General features: G+C 38.5%; 1 protein-coding gene across 15 annotated transcripts in view; it reads left to right on the top strand.

The window, feature by feature from the left end:
* The window catches only part of LOC124264135 (dipeptidyl peptidase 4-like), a 541,860-nt gene that overhangs the window by 490,490 nt on the left and 26,951 nt on the right, over positions 1-24,419 (top strand). For 14 of the 15 annotated variants that reach the window (XM_046698863.1, XM_046698865.1, XM_046698860.1 and 11 more), the window contains 2 exons: positions 8,673-8,787; positions 18,753-18,848. In XM_046698863.1, coding sequence (XP_046554819.1) covers positions 8,673-8,787; positions 18,753-18,848 — 211 coding nt within the window. Of the gene's footprint in view, positions 1-2,993; positions 3,027-8,672; positions 8,788-18,752; positions 18,849-24,419 lie in introns of those variants that run through there. The other variant, XM_046698868.1, reaches the window with a different exon arrangement.

Genomic DNA, 24,419 nt, shown 5'->3' with positions numbered 1-24,419 from the left:
ATGCCAATGGACTTACACCTTGCGGGTCATGGTTACAATGTGCTTTAGCGAGAATGCGCAACCACAACAAGGCTCACTCCGCTGTTGTTCAAAATAGAATCGTCTGACCTGAGCATACTGCACTTGTTGTGGTTGTTGCAAAGAACAACACCCGATTGAAACAGCTGACAAAATGCACCCTTCTGGTGTTATGTGCCGATATCAACCTACAATGATATCTTCAGTTAAGTACAATGACCTCGGACGATGTAGACTGTTTACATACTGATATTTAAATATGGTGATATCATCAATTAAATTGATTTCTTACTGAACGACAAGCTCATATACCAATACAGTGATGCATAAATGTTTAACACTGACAGAAACATAGGCAATAAAGACTTTAAAACAGCATTTGACTCCAGCAGCCATTATTTATTAATCAGGAAAATACAGCAGGAACATCTGGACATCCAGCTGACTGACCTCAATATATTGATCCTTGTCACAGAATTCTGCTGGAAGTTGAATAATGTGTTGTATGATTTCCAGCATTGAGACAATGCTGATCCAGCTTTTATATATTGAATTTGAATACCACTTTGTTTGATAAAGTCATTCATTTGTTGCTGACAGTATTGGGTGTCATGTGGTCACAATGTGATATAACTGTTTCAGTCAGGTGATACAGCAGTGTAAGGCATTGGTTCCAAGGTGATATGATATTTTCAGTGTTCTACATTGGTTCCAAGGTGATATGATATTTTCAGTGTTATACATTTGTTCCAATGTGATATGATATTTTCAGTGTTATACATTTGTTCCAATGTGATATGATATTTTCAGTGTTATACATTGGTTCCAATGTGATATGATATTTTCAGTGTTCTACATTGGTTCAAAGGTGGTATGATATTTTCAGTGTTATACATTGGTTCCAATGTGATATGATATTTTCAGTGTTCTACATTGGTTCCAATGTGATATGATATTTTCAGTGTTATACATTGGTTCCAATTCCAATTTTCAGTGTTATACATTGGTTCCAATGTGATATGATATTTCAGTGTTCTACATTGGTTCAAAGGTGATATGATATTTTCAGTGTTCTACATTGGTTCAAATGTGATATGATATTTTCAGTGTTATACATTGGTTCAAATGTGATATGATATTTTCAGTGTTCTACATTGGTTCAAAGGTGATATGATATTTTCAGTGTTCTAAAGGTGGTATGATATTTTCAGTGTTCTACATTGGTTCCAATGTGATATGATATTTTCAGTGTTATACATTGGTTCCAATGTGATATGATATTTTCAGTGTTCTACATTGGTTCAAAGGTGGTATGATATTTTCAGTGTTCTACATTGGTTCAAATTTGATATGATATTTTCAGTGTTCTACATTAGTTCCAATGTGATATGATATTTTCAGTGTTCTACATTGGTTCAAAGGTGATATGATATTTTCAGTGTTCTACATTGGTTCAAATGTGATATGATATTTTCAGTGTTCTACATTGGTTCAAAGGTGATATGATATTTTCAATGTTCTACATTGGTTCAAAGGTGATATGATATTTTCAGTGTTATACATTGGTTTAAATGTGATATGATATTTTCAGTGTTCTACATTGGTTCAAATGTGGTGTATCATCTGTTTAATATACTTATTCCATTGCAATATGGTATGGTTCTGGTGTCTTATAATGGTTTCATTCTGATCTGATTGTTCCAAGAAGGTGTAAAGGTTCCAGTGTGTTAATAGTAACAATATGATATAATGGTTTCATTGTGATGCTTCTTGGTCTTTTAGAAAACATTAACAATAAGCTACAAGCCTGAAATGATTCCGGTGCCAGATGTTAACCACTTTGGTAAACCCCCAGAGGTTGGATATGGTGCTGATACACCTACAAACAGGTCACAACAAGCACATTGGTTATTGTTGTCTTGGTCATATACTTTTGTCTGTCATTTAATTGGTTAATCAGAAATTGATGCTTTTTAGTTTGGCACCGGAAACTGCAATATATCCATTGGGACCTGGTTCCAATTTACCCTGATTCCTTCTTTTGTGTCCCACTGTCTGCTTCATTGATTGATGTTATTGAACTTGTAACACATCTCACATTGTAATTATGTTCAGATATTGCTGCTGATAGTGTATTGGTAGGGTCAAGTCTGGTCACCGATCCCGGATAGAGAGGCACTGTTTATTGACGATCCCAATATAGCCAAGCCTCGTGTGAGCATGTTTTGTTATGTCAGCCTATGGGTTGGCATTTACCATCTTCTCATGCATGTTTGAGAGCTACAATGCCCATCACATGGCAATAAGTGAGCAGAAGATATCTCAAGAGGTTTTATAAGCTGGGTGATGTCAAGAAACCAGTGAAGATTAAGTTTCTTGAAGGATATACAGTGTGCCTGTTTGAAGCCCTTTTTTGCCATTGGATTGGTTTATTATTCTCCTGGAGCTCTGGCTCCACGTTGTATTACTGAGTGTGTATTGAGCTGCTGTTGAATAAGTGCATTATTTATACTGAAGCCAAAGATGCTGGAACTGTCCCCATACCTTGTGTAATGTTTTGTATAATGCACGCTGTCATCTGGCTGTGCCATTGAAGGAGTTGCTTCCCTTTGAAGTTTAAATTTTTTACGTTTTGTTGTTCATATTTATGAAATATGGAAGGAAATTCTAGAGTCATGCCAGGTTTCTGGTCTGCAGCTCTCCCAATAAGATAGGTCAATAAGACTTGCCTCCATCACAACCAGGCACCACCCGAGCACTGGAACAGCTTGGACGTGTGTACGCCAAGAGGCGTTTTCATCCAGGCTAGTCCTTGTTGGTGTACGGCCTCCTGGGGATCTCCAGGTTCCCTGACTGGACACAGAGTCACGGAAAAATCCCTTCATTGATTAAGCCGTCTGACAGATTGTATTTCCTTCTGGATCTCACAGGTTGTATATGAACAACGATTCAACACAAGTTTATTGATTTTCGGAAAGATTATGTCCGCGATGCTACGAGAACGAGAGGTAGGTGGCTGCGTGTTATAATTGTTCAATTAATTGCATTACAGGGGATAATTAGACATTGTTTAACACACCTGCCTATTTGAAGGTTGAGTAGATGGGATAGCCGAGAGCTCTGTCATAACAAGTGGGGAGGGAAGAGCTCAAGGAAGCGGCGTGAATGGATCTTGTGAGTGCAGTGGTGCTTGTCATCACCGCTCACAGGACCCTGTAGTCCATTCACCACCAATCTGCAGGTGCAATGGATGAACACATGTACTTCCTTGATGGAGATGCAGCTGTACATCCATGATCCTACGTACAGCACCACTGTACTTACTCTCCATGGCCATATCACTGTCAGTCTGTAGTCACAGCTTTCAGTTTTCATGTTAGTCTTGTCTCCTGAAGACCTTTGTTTCATAGTTCCATTTGATATGCCAAGGATTCATGGAAAGCTAAAAATATCTTCTTAGATGGCACTTAGACAGACTCCTCAGCTGCGTTTGAGGAATGTAGACCTTGGCAATGATGATGTAACCTGCTAGCACAGCTTTACACTTGATCCAAGTGACTCTATGCTTCACACTGGAACAAAGATGACAGTGTTGTTATTTTCATAATCAACATTACGTTATCCAATGTAAAAATTGGGAGATTCTTCTACATTTCTGAAACTACACCAGCCATTGCTTGTTTCTTGAAACCACATATACTGTGATTATGTATGAAAACAATGTGTGTATGTTTGCTGATATTTATTTATTTGAGGGTGCCATCTCCCTGTTGGTGTGTCTGGAAGTGAGCTCTGTTGTGTAGTATTCTTGATGCTGCAGTGCAGTGTACAAGGGGTGGTGGGGTAGCCTAGCGGTTAAAGCGTCCACTCATCACGTTGATGACCCGGGTTCGATTCCCCACATGGGCACAATGTGTGAAGCCCATTTCTGGTGTCCCCTCCCATGATATTGCTTGAATATTGCTTATCATGGTACACAGATGCCAATATTTAAATGTTGAATTTGGGGGACTATTTTCTTGCATTTGACAATTAATCAATAGCAGTAAAATGTTTAGGCCTTAACTTGTGAGCACGCATGGTCATAAATTCTATGTAAAAACCCCAGACTAACTGACTTGTACCAGCTGTGTACACTAAAACATACTTAAAATGGATGCCAGGATAGATTAAGTAGTATGCAGGATGCTTACCATCATACCTTTTACCCAACAGTTTAGCACGTTGTCTGATCATTGTAGTATATATCTGATATATACTTCATAGTCTTGCATGAACAAGGTATATATCATGTATGATTTATGTCTTCATAGAGTTCTTTCATGGTTGTGTGGACAGAGAGTTGACATGAGAGTGGAAACAGGGGTGGAAATAACCCATTGCCCCACGCCCGAGTCCAGTGTTTTTTTCTGTCGGGCAAGCAAATTTGTATATCATGCTGTACCGGTGTCCAGTTGATATTCCAATGTTAATTATGTTGTTTATTTAAAAAATCAACAAGAAAATGGCTGGTATAGTGGACAAATTATCAGGGCAAGTGATTTTATATGTCCCACTGTACCATAGTACATTAGACTAACAACTAGTCTCTGAAATGAACATATTTTACTGAAAAAAGTTCATAGTAAAAAAAAAAAATATATAACGGAAAGGAGCCCTGAGACTTTCTTCATTTTCAGCAGATTGGTACAGACCCTGAAGCTGAGGAAATCTAGACTTGCCACATTTTCTAGACTTGTGTGGGCTTTCTTGGATATATTTGCTTCAGGGTCTGTACGAGAGACTACAGAGTACATTAGCAATGTTAAAGTTATTTCCACCCCTGGGAGGGTCATTGGTAGGTCCTCTAGCTTCGCCAAACAGATGTTTAAAGATAGTACTATTCCAGTGAGGTGATACAATACCATTGGTAGGTCAGTGGTTCTTGATATATCATCTGTGGGATATATGTAATACACTGGTACCAATTTGCTATATCATCCAAATGATATACACTGGTTCCAGTGGGATATAATCTGTGTGATACATGTATTAAACGTAGTATCAGTCTGGTTTCATGCACGATGTCTTGCATAAAGGGAATAAAACAAGGATTTGGTGAGGTCATAATTTATTGCATCTGAGTGGAGTATCCGTGTTATACCATGGCACGGTTTCTCTGATTGGCCTAGCAGTATAAGTCACAACCAGTACCAGCAGCCACACACAAATGGATGTCATCATTTTGTTAGTGAGTCGTTAAACCCCATATTACGTCACCCTATAACAAGCATCCCATTAATCATGCTTCAGTCGAACACACTCATTACCATCCTTAGAACATGCAAGGAATTCTCCTGTACAAAGTTATGTAACATGCATGTTTGGTGTTGAGAAAGGAATGAACTTCAAGACATGGCCGTGTTTATTTAGGTACTGGTACCAATTCTTATCATCACCTAGTCTATCAGGAGCTTGATCCGCAAGGTAGATACTCTGATACTGGGCACACTATGCTAGGTATATTCCTAGTGTTCATCAATTTTGCAAAGGTCAGTACTTGCTTGTTTTGGCTGATTTATTACACTGATCCACTTTGCACTCAAGAGACTTACGTTTTTGTGGATGACTACAGCAATGACATCATGTCATGTCCTCAACAGAAGATTCCACTTCAGGCAGATTCTTCTTGTGAAGATCAAAACGTATCAGTCAACCCTCGTATCATACTGGACTATAAAACCCTGGGCACACAAGCCAAATCTCATCCTGTCTATAACATAGGACAAATTACAGCACTAGATTGCCTGGGGATTATATGGGTTAGGATAGGTCCCCAGCAACCTATGCTTGCCAGAGGAGACAACTTAATGGACTGGTGGTCAGTTTGGTGTCTTGTGTAACCTTTGCTGCTTGGAATATTGCTCATGACATTAGTCATTGGATTTGCTGGTCCAGGCTGAGTGCAATGTTAAACAAAAAATATACAAAAGTAGGTTAGCGAGTCTAGAATGAGAGTGAGTGAGTGAGTATGGTTTTACGCCGCTTTTAGCAATATTCCAGCAATATCACGGCGGGGTACACCAGAAATGGGCTTCACACATTGTGCCCATGTGGGGAATCGAACCTGAGTCTTCGGCATGACGAGGGAACGCTTTAACTATTAGGCTACCCCACCGCCCCTCTAGAATGAGAAGTATGACATAAGAACATGCTTTTGCTGTACACAGTAGGTAGAATTCTGACTGAATCCTTCATAATTCTATGGACATGAACACCTGGTGTCAACACTGAATTTAAATGATCCATTTATATATTTCCCATGACAATTTTACCTTTGCTGCATGGGGGGTGGGGTAGCCTAGTGGTTAAAGTGTTCGCTCATCATGCCGAAGACCAGGGTTCGATTTCCCACATGGGTAGAATATGTGAAGCCCATTTCTGGTGTCGCCTGCCATGATATTGCTGGGATATTGCTAAAATCTGATTAAAATATAAACTCACTCACTCACCTTTGATGCCAGTTGGATCTTGTTTTGACAGTCAGTTGAAACAGATTATTATCTAGCTAATGTTTCATATTTCCATACCATGTTATTTGATGAAATCAGTGTCTCTATATGTGTATATCCTTTCAAGTCATGACTGAATACATAAAGGGTAAGTCTGCCTCCGTGGTGTAGTGGTTAGAGCGTCCGCCCGGAGAGCGGAAGGTCACGGGTTCGATCCCCGACCGCATCATACCCAAAGACGTTAAAATATGGTACTTGTTGGTCCCTGCCTGGCCCTCGGCATTAATTGGTACAACAAGGACTGGTTGGCTCGGAGTCAGTATAATGTGTCTGAGTGGGGTATTCATGCTTCACTGCGGCATGGTATCTCAGTGGGCTAGCACTATAAAGCCAGCTTAAATCTGGGCTAGTACAAGCAGCTGCACATACACATACACACGCATGCACGTCGTCATATGAGCGAAATATTCTCACGCCGACGTAAAACCCAATTTCACCTCACCTCATAAAGGGTAAATAAATTTCATTTTGCTTTGAAACTGTTTCCATCCATTGTAGTCAGTGTATATTGACAGAAACTAAGGTTTGCCTTATCAGAATTTGTATATCTCTTTCATGACCCTTTTTACACAAGTTAACATGGCTTTGATTTAACAAGTCATTATAGCAGATACCCATTAGAACAGCAAAACAAACAATGCTGATAATCAATAAAGAAGAAATAAACTCAATTGCTTTGTACTTTTGTTTTACACCCTGCCAGCAGTCATACCTGCTGTAACTTCCATTAGATCTGGGGAGGGAAGTTCAATAATATTGCTAGTAATAGCTTTCTGTGTCGGATCTGATGTTTGCATGTTTTGTGTGGGAGATAGTCTTTCTTTGATTCTTTTAACAATTGGACTTGGATGCTTTTCATCATCCACAGCATGGAGTAAGCTAACGCTTAGTCTCTGAATCTATATATAATTTTGATTGTAACAAATAAACCCATTTAAATTGAAAAGGAGCCCCAAGGAGACCAGAGATTCAGACCTGGGGAAATTTAGACTTAATTTAGGGCTCTATCACTGCATGGAAGGCTAGGCTGTAGGGAGAATATTATGGTTCAGGGACTGTGAGACAGACAAAACATGGGGTTCATCAACAAACAAACAGTGTAATTAGAAGAGAATTGTGTGTGTTAGTGTGGGGCATATGAGGATCTAGTGTGAGTGCTTCGTTAACACGGTCGTATGGTACATTCCAGTGTGGTAAACAAATGTTTGTTAGATAATGAGGGCTAATTATGTTAATTATAACATAGAGAGTGAAAACCTGTTATATGGACAAGGTACATGAACACTGTTGCCAAGGAAACAGATTCAAGGATATAATAATGTCCAGGAATAAGGACATAGTTGCTCATATTTGTGGATAAATGTGTTGTAGATGGATTCTTTGCATTATAAGTGTTAATTGTTAGAACAGTAATAGAAACTTTGATGGTTGGACACATATTGTGGTCACAAATTAATTTACATAATTTAATGCTTAGAAATCTGTTATTTCCTGTTATTTTAGCTTACAGCAATATTGCAAATGTGCTATTCAGATTTCTGATATATGTGCAACATTATGTTCCCTTATTGAAATAATACATAGTATCCAGTCCCATCATACAAGTGCAACATTGTGTTTCCTTGTTGAAATATTACATAGTATCCAGTCTCATCATACAAGTGCAACATTGTGTTTCCTTGTTGAAATATTACATAGTATCCAGTCTCATCATACAAGTGCAACATTGTGTTTCTTGTTGAAATATTACATAGTATCCAGTCTCATCATACAAGTGCAACATTGTGTTTCCTTGTAGAAATATTGCATAATATCCAGTCCCATCATACAAGTGCAACATTGTGTTTCCTTGTTGAAATAATACATAGTATCCAGTCCCATCATACAAGTGCAACATTGTGTTTCCTTGTTGAAATATTGCATAGTATCCAGTCTCATCATACAAGTGCAACATTGTGTTTCCTTGTTGAAATATTGCAGTGATATAGCATCCAGTATGTTTGTCAAATCTGACAATGTCTCAAAGTCTATTTAGTGTTCTGTGTACCAGTGACAATTTTGATGACTTTCCAAGTATAACAATGAACTTGTGTTGTTTTGCAGGAGTTGGTGGGAAATGCAGCCTCACAGCGCAATTGGCGTGGTATTGCCATCGCCCTTCTCGTCATTGTCGTCGTCTGCTCTCTTATCATCACTGCTGTAGTCCTGCTGTCACCAAGTAAGTCCCTACGTTTGGTTCACATGCAGGGAGGTTAGCTTATTATGTATTTCAGTGTACGCCAGTCTCAGATAATGATATGTTACTAAACAGGTGATTGGTTGGGCTCAATCAAGTGGTCATTTGTCGTACTGTTGACTGACTGCCTGCCTGCGTGACTGCCTGACTGACTGCCTGACTAACTGACTCACTCACTCACTGGGCGGTGGGGAAGCCTAATGCTTAAAACATCCGCTCATCACGCTTAAGACCTGGGTTCGATTCCCACATGGGTTCAATGTGTGAAGCCCATTTCTGGTTTCCCCCATCACTCACTCACTCACTCACTCACAACCGAAGTATGAATGTTGAAATAAATTTGACATGTTGATTATCAGGATAACTAGTGAATGCCTCGTTTGACCAACATTCTACCTCACCACCTCTTTTCCGACATTGTACATTGCAGCTATTACATTTAATCACATTGAAACACAACATCAGCTTTATTGATTTGCTGGATTTACAAAAAGAGGACAGAAACAGTTGTTTTTACATGATTGATGCTTTTAAAAAGGAAGAATGTTTTGTTAAAGGTCTTAATCTGTTAAAAGAAAGACACTTGCTGGAAGAACGCCATCACTTATTGAAAGTCAGGCTAATCTCTGTACGTTTTTTATGTGCAACCTCCCCATGAAACCATTAATCTTTTAAAAGGTGGTAGGCAATTCTTAATGAAGATGTGATCCCTGTTGCCTGGAGGCAAACTAACAGATCTGGACACATGCTGTCACTACCGTGGCTCTTCTTCTTTATAGAGCTTCAGGAGGGTAGTGCCTATTCCTTCACCTGATAACATTCTTTCCCCATATTTCTCTCAACTGATGACAATCTGGAAATTTTCCCTGACAGATAACAGTGTTTGCCCATAGTTTCCCTCATCTGATGACAGTCTATGATGGAAATTTCCCGTGTGAGATAACAGTCTTTGCCAATATTTTCCTTCATCTTATAACAGTCTGTTTTAGAAAATTCCCCTGTGAGATAATAGTCTTTCCCCAAATTTTCCCTCATCTGATGACAGTCTGTGCTGAAAATTTCCCTTGTGAGATAACAGTCTTCCTCCATATTTTCCCAAGCCTGGGTCTCACCAGATAAGTCTTTGATAGTGTTTCCCATCATTTCAGAACATTCTTTTCATCTACCTATGCTAAAAGTTTCACTAATGAGCTAACAGTCTATGTTGATGCTTTCCCAATAAAATAACAGTCCATGTCATTTTTTCCATTATCTGATAACAATCTTTGCCCATATTTGTCCACATCTGATAACAAAACAGGGCCTAGATTTTCGAAGCTCTCTTAGCGCTAAGATAGTCGTAAGTGCCATAACATTAACTTACGACTATCTTAGCACTAAGAGAGCTTCGAAAATCTAGGCCCAGGAGTATTTGTTCTATGATCTGATAACTCTCTTTACCCACAATCTACCCTCTTGTAGTATTAGTGCATCTGACTGACTGACTGAATATGGTTTTACACCCTTTTAGCAATATTCCAGCAATATCATGGTGGGGGACACCAGAAATGGGCTTCACACATTGTACCCATGTGGGGAATAGAACCCGGGTCTTAAGCATGATGATGAGTGGACGCTTTAACTATTAGACTACCCCAACGCCCAGTGAGTGAGTGAGTGAGTGAGTGAGTGAAGAGCAAATGCTTCAACCACTAGGCGACCCCACCACCCCATTTCTCATGAGATGACAGCCAGTGTCTATATTTTCCCTGATATGACAACAGTCTATTCCCAAAGTTTACCTGAGATAACAGTTTGAGTTCCTATATCCTGTCATGTGCTGACAGACTGCTCAGATACTTCAAAGGTAAATACTTTGGATGAATTATTCTCTCTCCCTTTGATGCACCTCAATTCCAGCTTACAGCTGAAGAAGTCCCTCTGTAACTAAACTACCTTGACATCTTCAAAGGCCTTCAGAGAATGCTTCTTTCTATCACCAGCCGTTTATGTGTTGAATGCAGACAAATGATTTCTTAAGCTGTTCCTAGTATTCTTTGTCTGGAGCATGGCAAAGATTGAATCTTTATCAGATCTGAGAATCGCTAATATACAAATCAATTTTTGTATTGTATGCTTACACGTCATCTGTCAATGTGTCCATCATGTATATAGATAGGAAATGGAATGATTACATAGCAGGAATAGATAGTCATGGCAACAAGAATCTTGCGTCAGAGATTTTGTTTCACATAATTGAACTGAAGTGTTTCACAAGTAGCAGGTAGCATTATTTTCATTATTGACATTTGAAAGAAGATATGAATTGTGGTGACATTTGATATCAAAATAATGCGTCTGGAAAAATCTCATAATGCTGAAATGGCATTCCTTGGATGCTGATTTTCAAACATGTTACTTTATAGCATCATGAGTGAGTGAGTTAAGTTTTACGCCGCACTCAGCAATATTCCAGCTATATGGCAGCAATCTGTAAATAATCGAGTCTGGACCACACAATCCGGGGATCGATAGCACGAACATTGATCTATGCAATTGGGATATGATGACATGTGTCAACCCAGTCAGCGATCCTGACCACCCGATCCTGTTAGTCACCTCTTACGACAAGCATGGGTTGCTGAAGACCAATTCTAACCATCACCTTCACGGGCATTATAGCATCATGATGTAAATATGACAATTCTAATGTTTCCTGAGTGTTGATACCCAATGTAAACCCCAAACAGTAAAGACAATGCTTAAGTCTTGCCTCATACCATGAGTTTTTAAAAATGTCAATATTTTCATTTGTGGTTCAACAAGCTTAATACTGAATTTTTTCCAAAACAATAAAGAGGAATTTGGAAAGAGATTTTGAATAATATGCTCGAATATTTAAGAATGTTGATGAGGGTTTGTGTTTTTAACCAATAATATTCTGCCTCCGTATCATGTAAAGGCTTTTGTAAAATTGTACCCATCTTTGGAAATGAACATTCAGTGCCATGCTTTACAACCACCCTTAACATTTTGAACACATATCTTGTAGAATGGTGATGATTTTATGGATATACAATTTCTTTATTCTGTGACAGGTGACGTTTTCCACTTAGATTCTAATGTCGTTGTCAAGCAAACAAATGCCCATCAAAGAAGACATATCTTTTAGTATATTTGATCACATCATAGGTCAACATATGGAAATGTTTTCACACAGATTTTATATACTAATCAATAGAACATAAGGACCACCTGATTCTTTCATGTTACCATAGTTAATCTGTTTTGAATGTCCTTAACTCATTTTGAGTAGTATATGTGAATCAAAGCTCTAAAAGTGCTTCCAATTCAAGCATCATGTCAACCAAACTTGAGAGAAGAAATGAATCATTAATAGCAGGATTAATATCTCTTCTCATTATTTACACTCTCCCAATGAGTTCAACAGTGACCTTTAATATACAACTGTGTACTGAATTAATCAAACTGCTTCTATTTATTATGATAACAGACCTCTCCTGTCAAGTATAAGAATTGGTGCTGGATGCTTCAGAAATCAATGTGCATGCTCTGTTCAATGCAATGAAGATACAGTAGAGTGGTCAATACATTTACACAGGGGTGGAACATGGAGAATCATTGTATCTCATTTCATGCTGGCTTCACATAGGGAGGGTCCTGTGCAGCCTCAGACATGGCACTGCTTAGTTACACCCCATGTCTTTGTTCTCTCGTGATGCTGCCCTGGTATTTGTGAACAATTTCCTCATGCTCTGATGCATTGTGATATTTTTCCTCAATGCAATGAACTTTTTTCTGTGGCTGCTCAGTCCGTGACTCTGCACTTGAAAATGTGGTCATAATGATGCTACGAAGGTGTGTGCAGTGCAGTATTTGATTGAAAACACAATGTGCATTTTTTCATTGGCATTGTATCAATTGTACCTATTGACCATTGTGTCATCGTGCCATCGTATCATTGTGCCATTGTGCCATCACTGTGGCATTGTGCCATCATGCCATTGTGTCATTGTCTCATTGTGCCATTGCCATTGTGTCATTGTATCATTGTGCCATTGTGTCATCGTGTCATTGTGTCATCGTGCCATTGTGTCAACTGTTGCTGATCACCACTTTACGTTATCATCTGTCCATCTTTCAGTCTCAGTATTGTCCCCTTAAAATATCACCTTGAAGTTTATACTGACATGCTGAAACTGAAACACAGAACCCAGATCACTCACTCACTCACTCAGAAAGAAGTGCTATAACACTATCAACCACTGGTTGTACCTTGTATATCATTTTACAGGCTGCCCACTAATGCTCTAAGTCACATTCTATACACTATATTTCTATTCAAAGGGGCGGTAGTGTAGCCTAGTGGGTAAGCGTTCACACCTCACTTTGAAGGCCTGGGTTCGATTCTCCACATGGGTACAATGTGTGAAACCCATTTCTGGTGTCCCCCACCGTGATATTGCTGGAATATTGCTAAGAGCATAAAGCTAAACTCACTCACTCACTATATGCAAATTGTATAAGTGGCACCTGGTGTCATCAATAATCTTTTGTGATCCGTTCATATAATTTTCACTGCAATTTAACCTTTAGAATCTGTTTCAATGTATAATCAATATTCCCTGGTGTCAATGTTTTACATCCTCTCAATAACTCATGTGGCAAACTGTTATCCATACAGCCCCTTGAATGTAGATAAGAAAAATATCATCTGGCATAAAAATGCAGATGTCAATAAAAAAGAATGACCATCTGTGAAGTTACAGACATGTGCATCAATTCAATCGTATCTCTACCACCCTCATATCTCTACATGTGATGCAAGATTATTTTTTAATGAATAATGTATCTTTCTCAGCCTGTAATGTCAGATTGGGAGAAAGTTTCTGCAATGGAATCAGGACTAGCTTATGAGGTCATGACGACCTTGGTGTTGTTAAGTTTTTAACCAGATCATGACGTCAGTTGGAAGCAACTACAGTGTCACTTCATGTCGTTAAACCAGCATTGCTGATTCATATCCCAACACATCATTAACTGTAACAATCACTTGCTAACTTTCTTTATAAATTTCCTGTAAATATCAACACAAATTTTCTCAGAAATCTATGTAAATAATATCATGAAGGGTATTATCAGTGAAAACAACATCAAAGACTCCAAATACCATAGCCATCGCTCTCAAAGGACATTGCCATGCTTTTTTGCAAAGAACGTTTTCATCAGTAGGGAAGCAATTTAGAAGATTTACAACCTGAGTGATCCAGGGAAAATCCTGGCTTCCCGCAAGGACAATTACATCAACCACACATGATCCATGATGAAAACGTCAATCCGAGCTCAACCACAAGCTCTCCTCCTAGAATGAAAACAATGGCTGCTGCAGTGTCCCTTCTCATTTACCTAATGACCCGGACAGCACTGCCCAAAAATCATATTACAGAAAGAAAATCAAATTTCTCATTTTGTTAATTCAATATAATGGTATATTTGTTCAAAAGGAGATTTTTGAACTCGTAAATAATGTGATATTTTTGTTAGTTTGATGATCGGATTTTAGCTTGACACATGTACTGTGGTCCACAAGGTTTAATAAAATTCTAGAAATACTGAAACATCTTACCGTTCCTCATTAAGATACACTGCAGGATCTCACCAAAGCCAGACATTGTGTTAGGAATAATATCAGTCAACCCTATTGCCTTACATGTGACAGGTCGGCATTAATTAATGGATTCTATATTAATGGAATCGTGGATAAACCCGGTGGAGGGATATTCCGGTGCTATTGTTTTCATATTGCCGTAGAAACTTGTTGACAAGGTTACCAGCATTCCTGATAAGTACTGGGGATGTAATTTCCTGTTGGTGTGACATTTTGTCTTGGAGGAGAGACAAGTCAGCACAGGTAGTTTCAGTGTCTCGGGAAGCTTTCAAAATGTATGGTGTAGAAGGAGTGAGGGAGTTTAGATTTACACGGCTTTTAGCAATATTTCAGCAATATCACTGCGAAGACACCAGAAATAGGCATCACACATTGTACCCGTGTAGGGAATTGAACGCAGGTCTTCGTCACGGCAAGCAAATGCTTTACCCACAAGGCTACCCCACCACTCCGTTTCTTGAAATACACAATGCCGTTTTAGAAAGTGTTCAAATGTAACATATGTTATATTTGGGATTACACTTTCTTAGTATAGTACAGATTCTAGTACTTTTTGGGTTGAGTCCCATCTGGGATTCGAACCCACACCCTCAGAGTCAGGCACCTAATTACTAAGAAAGTGTAATCCCAAATATAACATATGTTACCCCGTTCCTTGTAGACATGGAGGGGGAGATATCCAAATTTGATGCATCAGCGCCACAACTCTTGTTATTTTAAGGTGATCATTGACTAACCTTTCATCTGATTGTGTGTGGTTTATTTTGCACAAAAATATCCCTTCTAGCTAATTCTTGAGAAGAAATATAATTTTTCAGTAATTAATGAAATGATCTAATCTTACAGTACAGTGGACGACACCATCACACAGTATCATAGTTAACACTACTCTCACAGCTGCGATAAGGACTCTTGAAGCTGTTTTGTGTCATCGCTATTTTGTAAGGTGTCATGAACATGCTTATTATAAGGAAAAAATCGCACAATCAAGTCTGCATTTTGTAGAGATTTATTATGATTATAGAAATGTATTTTGTGTTTGTCTAAAGTTTTACTTCTGTCATGTTTTTGAGTCACTGTGCATCTTTCGTTATCTGTCATGTGTCGGGATTTTTCAACACCTTATTAATAAGTGAAGCTATTTCCAGTCAAATTGCAGCTGAAATCAGAATAACATCAACATTGTCAACGACACAGTGTTCTGTGATCAATGGCAAGATAATTATAGAGATTTATTATGATTATGGAAATGTATTTTGTGTTTGTCTAAAGTTTTACTGCAATTTGAATAACTAAAGTTTGCTGTCATTTTTTTTAGTTCACTGTGCATCTTTCTCTATCTGTCATTTATTAATAATCACTTATTAATAAGTGAAGCTATTTCCAGTCAAACTGCAGCCGAAATTAGAATAAGATCGACATTGTCAGCGACACAGTGTTCTGTGATCAATGGCAAGGGATAACACTTTAATATGTTGCTGAGATTACTGTTAGAAGTTCCAAGTTGAGTATGACTATAGTCTGTTTGCAGTGAAAACGTACCGATGAATTTCACTTTAAACAAAAAAGTAAATCAAATAAAGTGAAATTAAGACTGCGAATCCTCATAAATTTGCCTTGCCAACTGTACATATAAATCTCAGAATTTTATTCATTGTAGGACAAAAGTTGTTTAACAAACGATCATACATTCAAATCGCTGTTATTGGTTTGTATTACAAGGGGGCAAGAGCAGTAGTTGGAACAGTGAAACAAATGCATGTGCGGTTCATGATGAGCGCTAACTTAGACCAACCCTACATGTACAGGTGTTTCACCCTTGTAAAACAAACCAAATAACAGCGATTTGAAATTATGATCGTTTGTTAAACAACTTTTATCCTAAGTTGAATAAAATTCTGAGATTTAAATGTTCAGTTGGCAAGGTAAAATTATGAGGATTCGCAATCTTAATTTCTAATTGTTTAGATTTTCCCATGATTTGACAACATTTCACTGACAGTATGTCACTACATTCATCGGTACGTTTTCAATGCAAACAGACTATAAGTAAACATTGGTGCTTTATAGCTTCTGTTGTTTTAAGTGTTACATCACTACCTTATAACCTCAGTGTGGGGTGTCAAATGTTGTCAAATCATGGGAAAATCTAAACAAGTAGAAATTATAATTTTTTCTTACAAATTAATGCTTTTTTATGTGTGGTAAATCATTTAAGTTAGTACTATTTATTATACTTTTATACAAAGCTGAGGGATGGTAGGGTAGCCTAGTGGTTAAAGCGTTCGCTCGCACGCCGAAGACCCGAGTTCAATTCCCCACATGGGTACAATGTGTGAAACCCATTTCTGGTGCCCCCCACCGTGATATTGCAGGAATATTGCTAAAATACTCACTCACTCACTCACTCAATTATACAAAGCTGTTAACACAGTGAGTGATTTACCTTTATGCCTCTGCAGTAATCTGTGTAGTGTATTGTTGTTGTTTTTCACCCTTATCATCTCTATCAAGGAAGTGTTGAACATTGAATTCAGACCACCAGCCTCCATTATTCCTTTGATAGCATGGTGAATTTTGAAAAATCGTTTCTCTTGTGTTAAAACATCCTTGATGTTTTCCATAGTTTCTCAAGTGACCTTTTGACCAGTAATTTTCATATACCCTAAGTAATTATCTTAAGTAACTACTTTTATCACAAAGTCACAACATGCACCAAAAATGTCTTGAAAATGATAACATGTGTTGTATAATCTCTTGTCACTGCTGGGGCGGTGGGGTAGCCTAATGGTTAAAGCGTTGGCTCATCACGCCGAAGACCCGGGTTCGAATACCCACATGGGTACAATGTGTGAAACCCATTTCTGGTGTGCCCCGCCGTGATGTTGCTGGAAAATTGATAAAAGCGGCGTAAAACCAAACTCAGTCAGTCAGTCTTGTCACTGCTAACATCTAGCTAGAGATAGTATATTGTAAACATGTGTTCATCTTATACTTTTCTAAGGAAATATGATAATATTAATTCAATAACCATAAGAAATCTCTGCTCCCAAGATTTGTGATTAAAGCTGCATTATGATCATGTGTTTTGTATCAAATAGTGATGATACCAGAGGTCTTTAAGCTATAACCCTGAGTAACTGGTGTCATCCATCACAAACACATGCAAAGGCAAAGAAATTGTTTATTTGAAAAAAAAACCCCCCCAAAACCCCAGGAAACTCTCAAACAAGGTGGTGGTTCTCACATACCAGAAACCAAACTCACAATCTTTATGAGATTTCCCCTAATGTTAATGTTATAAGAATATGTAGTACATGTACCTTTATAACAAAATAATCAGTTCCTTCAGCCAGCACTCCAATTTGTATGTCAGGATTCAATTATCTATAAATTTAAGTGGAGAATAATTCAATCAGGAGGAAACAAATCATGAAGTATCTGCAGCAGTAAGCTTGTCAATTCGTGTCAGTTATCACTGATTAGCTGTAATTCTTCCTGCACCAAGCTAACACATATACCATCTCTCTTGGATGTCGCGAAATGTCAGTGTGATTAAGTGCAGCAAGATTTCTGTGCTAAAACAAAAATAATTAAATTTGAAAGTTATGTAAACCACTAAGCAAGGAAACAGATGTTACACATTCCAGAATAAAAGCACATAATTAAATATTATTATCCTCTCAAAATGATATTGGTTTAGCAGTTCCTTTAATCTACATTTAGTTAAAGAGTTTAATACATTGATGACTCCTAATACAGCAAGTGTCTGCGTCTAGTGGTGTGTTGGCCAGGGATGGTAGTTACTGTATTGATTACATGATACAATAAATTGTGTCTGTCTCCCAAACCCTATAGAAAACACGACACATGGATCCAACTCAAGCCTAGATTGACTCAGCTGTAGGCCTGAAATATAACATTGTTTGAGGCTCCATTCGATCCAATTTGTTTTTTTTTAAGATATGTTTTTTGTTGAGGTAAATATATTCCTTGGACCTAGATATTCCTCCCAATGTCACCAGAACTTCTGTATTGACAGGAACTGTTGTATGATGATGATGACGATGAAACTGTTGGATGATGATGATGATGATGATGATGATGATGATGATGATGATGATGATGATGATGATGATGATGATGATGATGCCTCCAAACATCAACACCTGTAACCATGATTAAAAGAAATGCAATTTGTTTCTTTGAAGAAAATGCAGATAAGATATTTTCCAGTGATATTCTATGTTGAATCTAACAACTCTACTTTACCTTTCAGATGACAAGGACGAGGCACTGGGCGAAAAGTTCACGTTAGATGACTTCTTTGACCCATCTTTCAAACCAAAAACCTTTACAGCACACTGGCAAAATGGTAAGTAGGATTCTTACAATGTATAATTATTGTCTTTAATGTTCCCTCTGGATTATTGTTGCCTTTTATCTGTGGGTACCACTGAGACATACAGAAATGGAAATGAAAAAATAAACTAAGTCATAGTCATCTTTACTGGTATGCCTTTGTCATCAAGTGTTATTATCTCCCTTAGCTGTTCCTATTTATGGTATTAAATGTTTGTCTGATGGCACACACATCTCTGCAGTGTTCACAAATAAACTGTTCAACTGGATGCCATTGTACAGAGCAATCTTAGTGCTAAGATGACTTCCTTACCTTAACATAACTGTTCTAATGCTAAGGTTGTTCTGTACAACAGTGTTCTGGTCAAATCCCCAGTTGACCATTGGTTTGCAGATTATACAGGGCTTGGAATGTATAAGCTTTAAATATCACACAATACCAGTGCTACATTTAAAGGTCACTCTTAAATCCCTCTTGAGACCCTCCAAATAAATTATATTACAAGCTGACCCTCAGGGAGTTTCTTCGTCTTCAATCCTGCCCCACAGTGAAACAAAGCATCTCTTATATCTGCAGCAGGTCTCCTGAGGCAAATTAGGTATTTTTGTAGATTTTGTCTATGTTCAGAGCCTACCAGAGCCTAACGTGTCTTTTCTTGTATAATTCTCATAGCGTGAGTGAGTTTAGTTTTACACTGCTTTTAGCAATATTCCAGCAATATCACAGCAAGGGACACCAGAAAAGGTGTTCACATTGTGCCCATGTAGGGAATGGAACCTGGGTCTTCGATGTGATGAGCAAACAGCTTATCCACTAAACTACCCCACTTTTCATAGAGCATAGACATAGCAAGTCATGATCAAGGTGAAGAATCTTACACACCATCATCACTGTCATCACTGAACCTATGCCCAGTCAACTGTCTCTTGACAGTGAATCATGTATCTACTCTACCTATCTCCTTAATAATGAATACATATTTAACAGATGTTTGCTAGGCTATACCTAGCTGAGTTCGGATGCAGTTCTACAAGTAGTATCTTTCTTCCTTATGACAGCAATCATCCTTGTGTATTTATTTATTCCATCAACATCCTCATAAATAAGTATGCTTGTGTTTGAGATTGTAAATGGGGTTTGGAGAGCATCACATGGAGGCTATTCTGACCATAATTTGGTCAGAGGTTCGGCAGGGGGCTCACATGGCACATGCATAGTCATAGAATTTCAGATCTGGCTGGGAGAACATCCATCTCCTTTACCTTCTCAACTCCCCCTGGACCGTGAGATGAACGTGAAAATAATCATGCTGACTAAAGATGAGAGAAACCAAAAAAACAATGTCATCTACATCACCAGTCACGTCAGAGAATGTGCTCAAAGCAGAAATGTTCAATGAGTCAGAGAAATATTGAAACCCATTTTTGTTTTTTTCTTGGAGAATGAGAATGGTCCAAGTAGACTGCCCTATTTTGTATTGTTTGATGGGACAGGAGATGATAGTTAGGTGCCACAGTTCTTGCTTCCGGGATGAAAATAGACAAAGTGCACCAGGTTTATTCGATTACTGTCTTTTCCCGCTTTTCTCCAGTCCACTGATGGAGATACGGCACATGATGTTGTGACATTTATACCACCTTCCCGTGGCCATTACCGCCACTGAATATCCTCTTTTTGGATCAATGTGGTACGATTAATGAATGCATGCCTGTAAAACAAGCTGCCCGGTCGCTTCCCCTGACAGAACCGAGACCAGAGGAGAGGCCTGCTATCAAGATATTGGACCTGTCAAGTTATTTCAAAGACATTTTGGATATTGGAGATTTTTCTGGATTGGAGGCATTTAATCCAAGAGTGTGATAGGTTTCATGCCTGATGTCCTTAAAGACTCTTTTGTCAGCTATCAAATTTGCTTTTTCCCTTGTGTTTTACATTTGACATAATGCTCAATGACAAACTGCTGACAGCATAACTGTGCTCTGATATTTCAAAATTGTGTGCCGCATAAATAGCGTGTTTAAAGTACTCTATCTTGAACAGTTGAGACAGCTTTTTATCAAATTTTGACATTTTGTCTTTCATCTTTAATAAATGCATTAAGAAAGGAATGAAATAAGAAATAGAGCTGAACTAATTCTTTATTAATGTAACTTTGTGATGGTAAAGTAGTTTCAGCAGGTCAGTAGGTTGCAGCAGTGTCATAAAATGGTGTCAGTGACAATTCCCTATATTGGCTTGTACCTAGACTTGCACAAGTCTCTAAGGTAATAATTAATAGTTTAAATGAAAATTAAAAAAAATAAATAAATAAATAACAGATTGGCGACCTTAATCCTTGTACTGTTCGCTTTCTAGACTTGCCTCTTTAAAGGATAGAATTACCATACATCCATGGGCTTAGCATTCAGTACAACCTTGGAGCAAGGCTAACATTTGCTTTAACTAGGATTCTTTGAGGTAGAAAAAAAAGAATTAACACCCTTTGCTGTATGTTTGTCTGAAGCATGCTTGAGATAAAAATTGATAATATTTATAATATCCTAGCTTCATAAAACTAAGACATTAAGTTACTATGGCCCTCCTTTCAGGCATGTGAAATTTCCACACACAGTTGGGATTCCATGTGGTTTCATCATTTTGTTTATAATCTGTTGATGGTAAAAATGCGTCTCATAGTCAACACCATTTTCTAGTTTGCCTTCTTTTTGTTAATTGTCAATCAGATGCCTGCCCATTCTACACTGTGCATGCTGCATTTGCCTGGCAGTAACTTGGGAAGTGTATCTGAACTGTTTCCTTGATAGATTCCCAACAGGACTTGAAACTGTTCACAATGCAAGGGTCATTCTGACACATTGATTATCAATAAAAGTGTTGCAGCCAGTGTCGTCAACCTGTGTTGGTGTCTGGGATATATCTAAAGCAGTATCAGTGTCCCAGTGATGACAACAGTGGGATGCAACTGCCTTGATACATCTGACCAGGAAACTATTGATGTGTAGCAGATCATGTGCCTTGATACATCTGACCAGGAAACTATTGATGTATAGCAGATCATGTGCCCTGATACATCTGACCAGGAAACTATTGATGTATTGTCAGATCATCTGCTCTGATACATCTGACCAGGAAACTATTGATGTATAGCAGATCATCTGTCTGTACACATCTGACCAGGAAACTATTGATGTGTAGTCAGATCTTCTGCCCTAATACATCTGACCAGGAAATCTTTTATGTTTGCACAAAACATCTGGGTAAGATCGCTGGCTTTGTGTGCTGAAGACATGGTGTCTTACTTCAGATGAGATTAAATCCTCAAGAAAGTACTAAAATCTGCTTGTAACTAAGGAAGTGAAACCCCAGTCATAACAGGTTCCATCAACTGTTGTGTGGACCGTCCCTTACACATAAGCAGTCTGGCTGTTTCTTTTGAATTCAGCTTCCATGTCCTTGGGCTCAGAGTTGTGGCTCATTTCTTTCCATAGTGATAGTTTCCCAACTGGATGTGTTTTGTACAACAACATTGCTTGAATTTAAACCCATGGCTAGGGTTCCACTGCATGTGCTACTGAGCCATTTTCACCTGTGAAGGTCCGTGTTAGAATGTGCCTTCAGTAACCCATACTTGTCGTAAGAGGCGACTAACAGGATCGGGTGGTCAGGCTCGCTGACTTGGTTGACATATGTCATCGGTTCACAATTGCACAGATCGATGCTCTTGCTGTTGATCACTGGATTGTCTGGTCCAGACTCGATTATTTACAGACCACCACCATATAGCTGGAATATTGCTGAGTGCGGCGTAAATCTAAACTCACTCACTCACTGAGCCTTCTTCAACATCTTGGATGCATACACCATTACAGTGGCTTCCTCAAGGGCAGTATGTGTCTCTTGGCAATCATCTTCAAATGGATTGTCATATAAATCCTCAGACAAAATCATATCATGAAACCGTATGATTAACATGTGTTATTGTATCCTGAAGCAATGATATACGATTAATCACCAATTATAAAGAAGTTTAAGATGAAAATGAAAGCCATAACAACTTCCAATATCTCATTAGGAAGCAGGATCTAGCTCCGCATCTGAGCCAATATCTATCAGCTGACAATTTCCTCTACTTTATTGCAGAGTTTCTGTACAGGAGTAGAAGCACCTGTATGTATATTAAACATTAATACAGATCAGGTTTATGATTGTTATTGTTGTAATGGTCAGCAGGTGTTCTTCACAGGTACGATTGACATTCTGGCGAACATAACAAGGAGTCTGCCTGTAGGACGTGCTGCAATTATTGGTGGATTGGTATAATATTGCAGAACAACTTATAAAATAGCAATCTAGTTCCGTAGATTTAGAAATTGAATCGAGAAACTTATCAACCTTTGTACAGTATGGTACAATAACTTCAGCAAGTGTAATGGATATGAGAATTCAAACAACCAACTACCTGTGAAGATCAGGGCCCTGTTCCTCAAAGCGATCGTAGCGCTACGACTGTCGTAAGTCTGTGTTAAAGTATGAGAGTTACGATCATCGTAGCGCTACGATCGCTTTCAGGAACGGGGCCCAGGGCTAGAATTGGTCTACAGCAACTCATTCTTGTCATAAGAGGTGACTAACGTGATCAGGCTTGCTGACTTGGTTGACACATGTCATCGTATCCCAATTACGTAGATCGATCCTCATGATATCGATCACTGGATTTTCTGGTCCATACTTGAATATTTACAGACCGCCACATATAGCTGGAATGTTGGTGAGTTCCGTGTTAAACAACAAACCAACCAACCAACCAATCGAAATCCAACAAACACAGACAGTACTACCAAGAATTTAATGAATGTCCAAGGATGAAAACCAAGATTCTAAATAAGGAGCAGTGGTCAGTGGCACGACTATACAGAGATGCATCCCTTAAACATGCAAGAACCCAATGATCTTCAGTTCAAATCTTGGTTTGCCCTGATTGTCACAACCATACTGAAGTTCATGGGTAAACATTCACCAAATTTTCATACATTGAAATATATTGAAATTCAAATCTGTATTAAGCTCAGTCAGACCTTCACAAAGGTCCAAGGCAAGTATGAAATTTGTGATATCTGGATTTATCAAGGATATATTAAATATACCACTCAGAATATGTTCAGGTAGCACCTGTCCATCATGGCCATGAAAAGTTAATTTTGAGAATAGCAGTAAACCCACACACGCACACACACACACACACACACACACACACACACACACACACACACACACACACACACACACACACACACACACACACACACACACACACACACACACACACACACACACACACACACACACACACAGAGTATGTTACCCGACCAGGTTTATGAAGAATATGTGTAAATGGTTTCTATAACGATGAGTATTTGCCATAGGATGCACGGGTCGCTGACGGCAATATGTTGTACAGAGTTGCCTCTCTTCACTTTGTCAGCACCATACCTGTGCTCATCGTCTGTCTCACAGTCAATGAAACACATTATTGTCCTGTCCACCCAGACCTTCCTGCAATGCTAAAGCCCTAAATGAGGAGAG

This window comes from Haliotis rubra, unplaced genomic scaffold (assembly GCF_003918875.1).
Source record: "Haliotis rubra isolate DU_JTF1 unplaced genomic scaffold, ASM391887v1 Scf91, whole genome shotgun sequence".
Lineage (NCBI taxonomy): Eukaryota > Metazoa > Mollusca > Gastropoda > Lepetellida > Haliotidae > Haliotis > Haliotis rubra.
The sequence above is the reverse complement of the archived record's forward strand: the minus strand, read 5'-3'. Positions and strand labels throughout refer to the sequence as shown.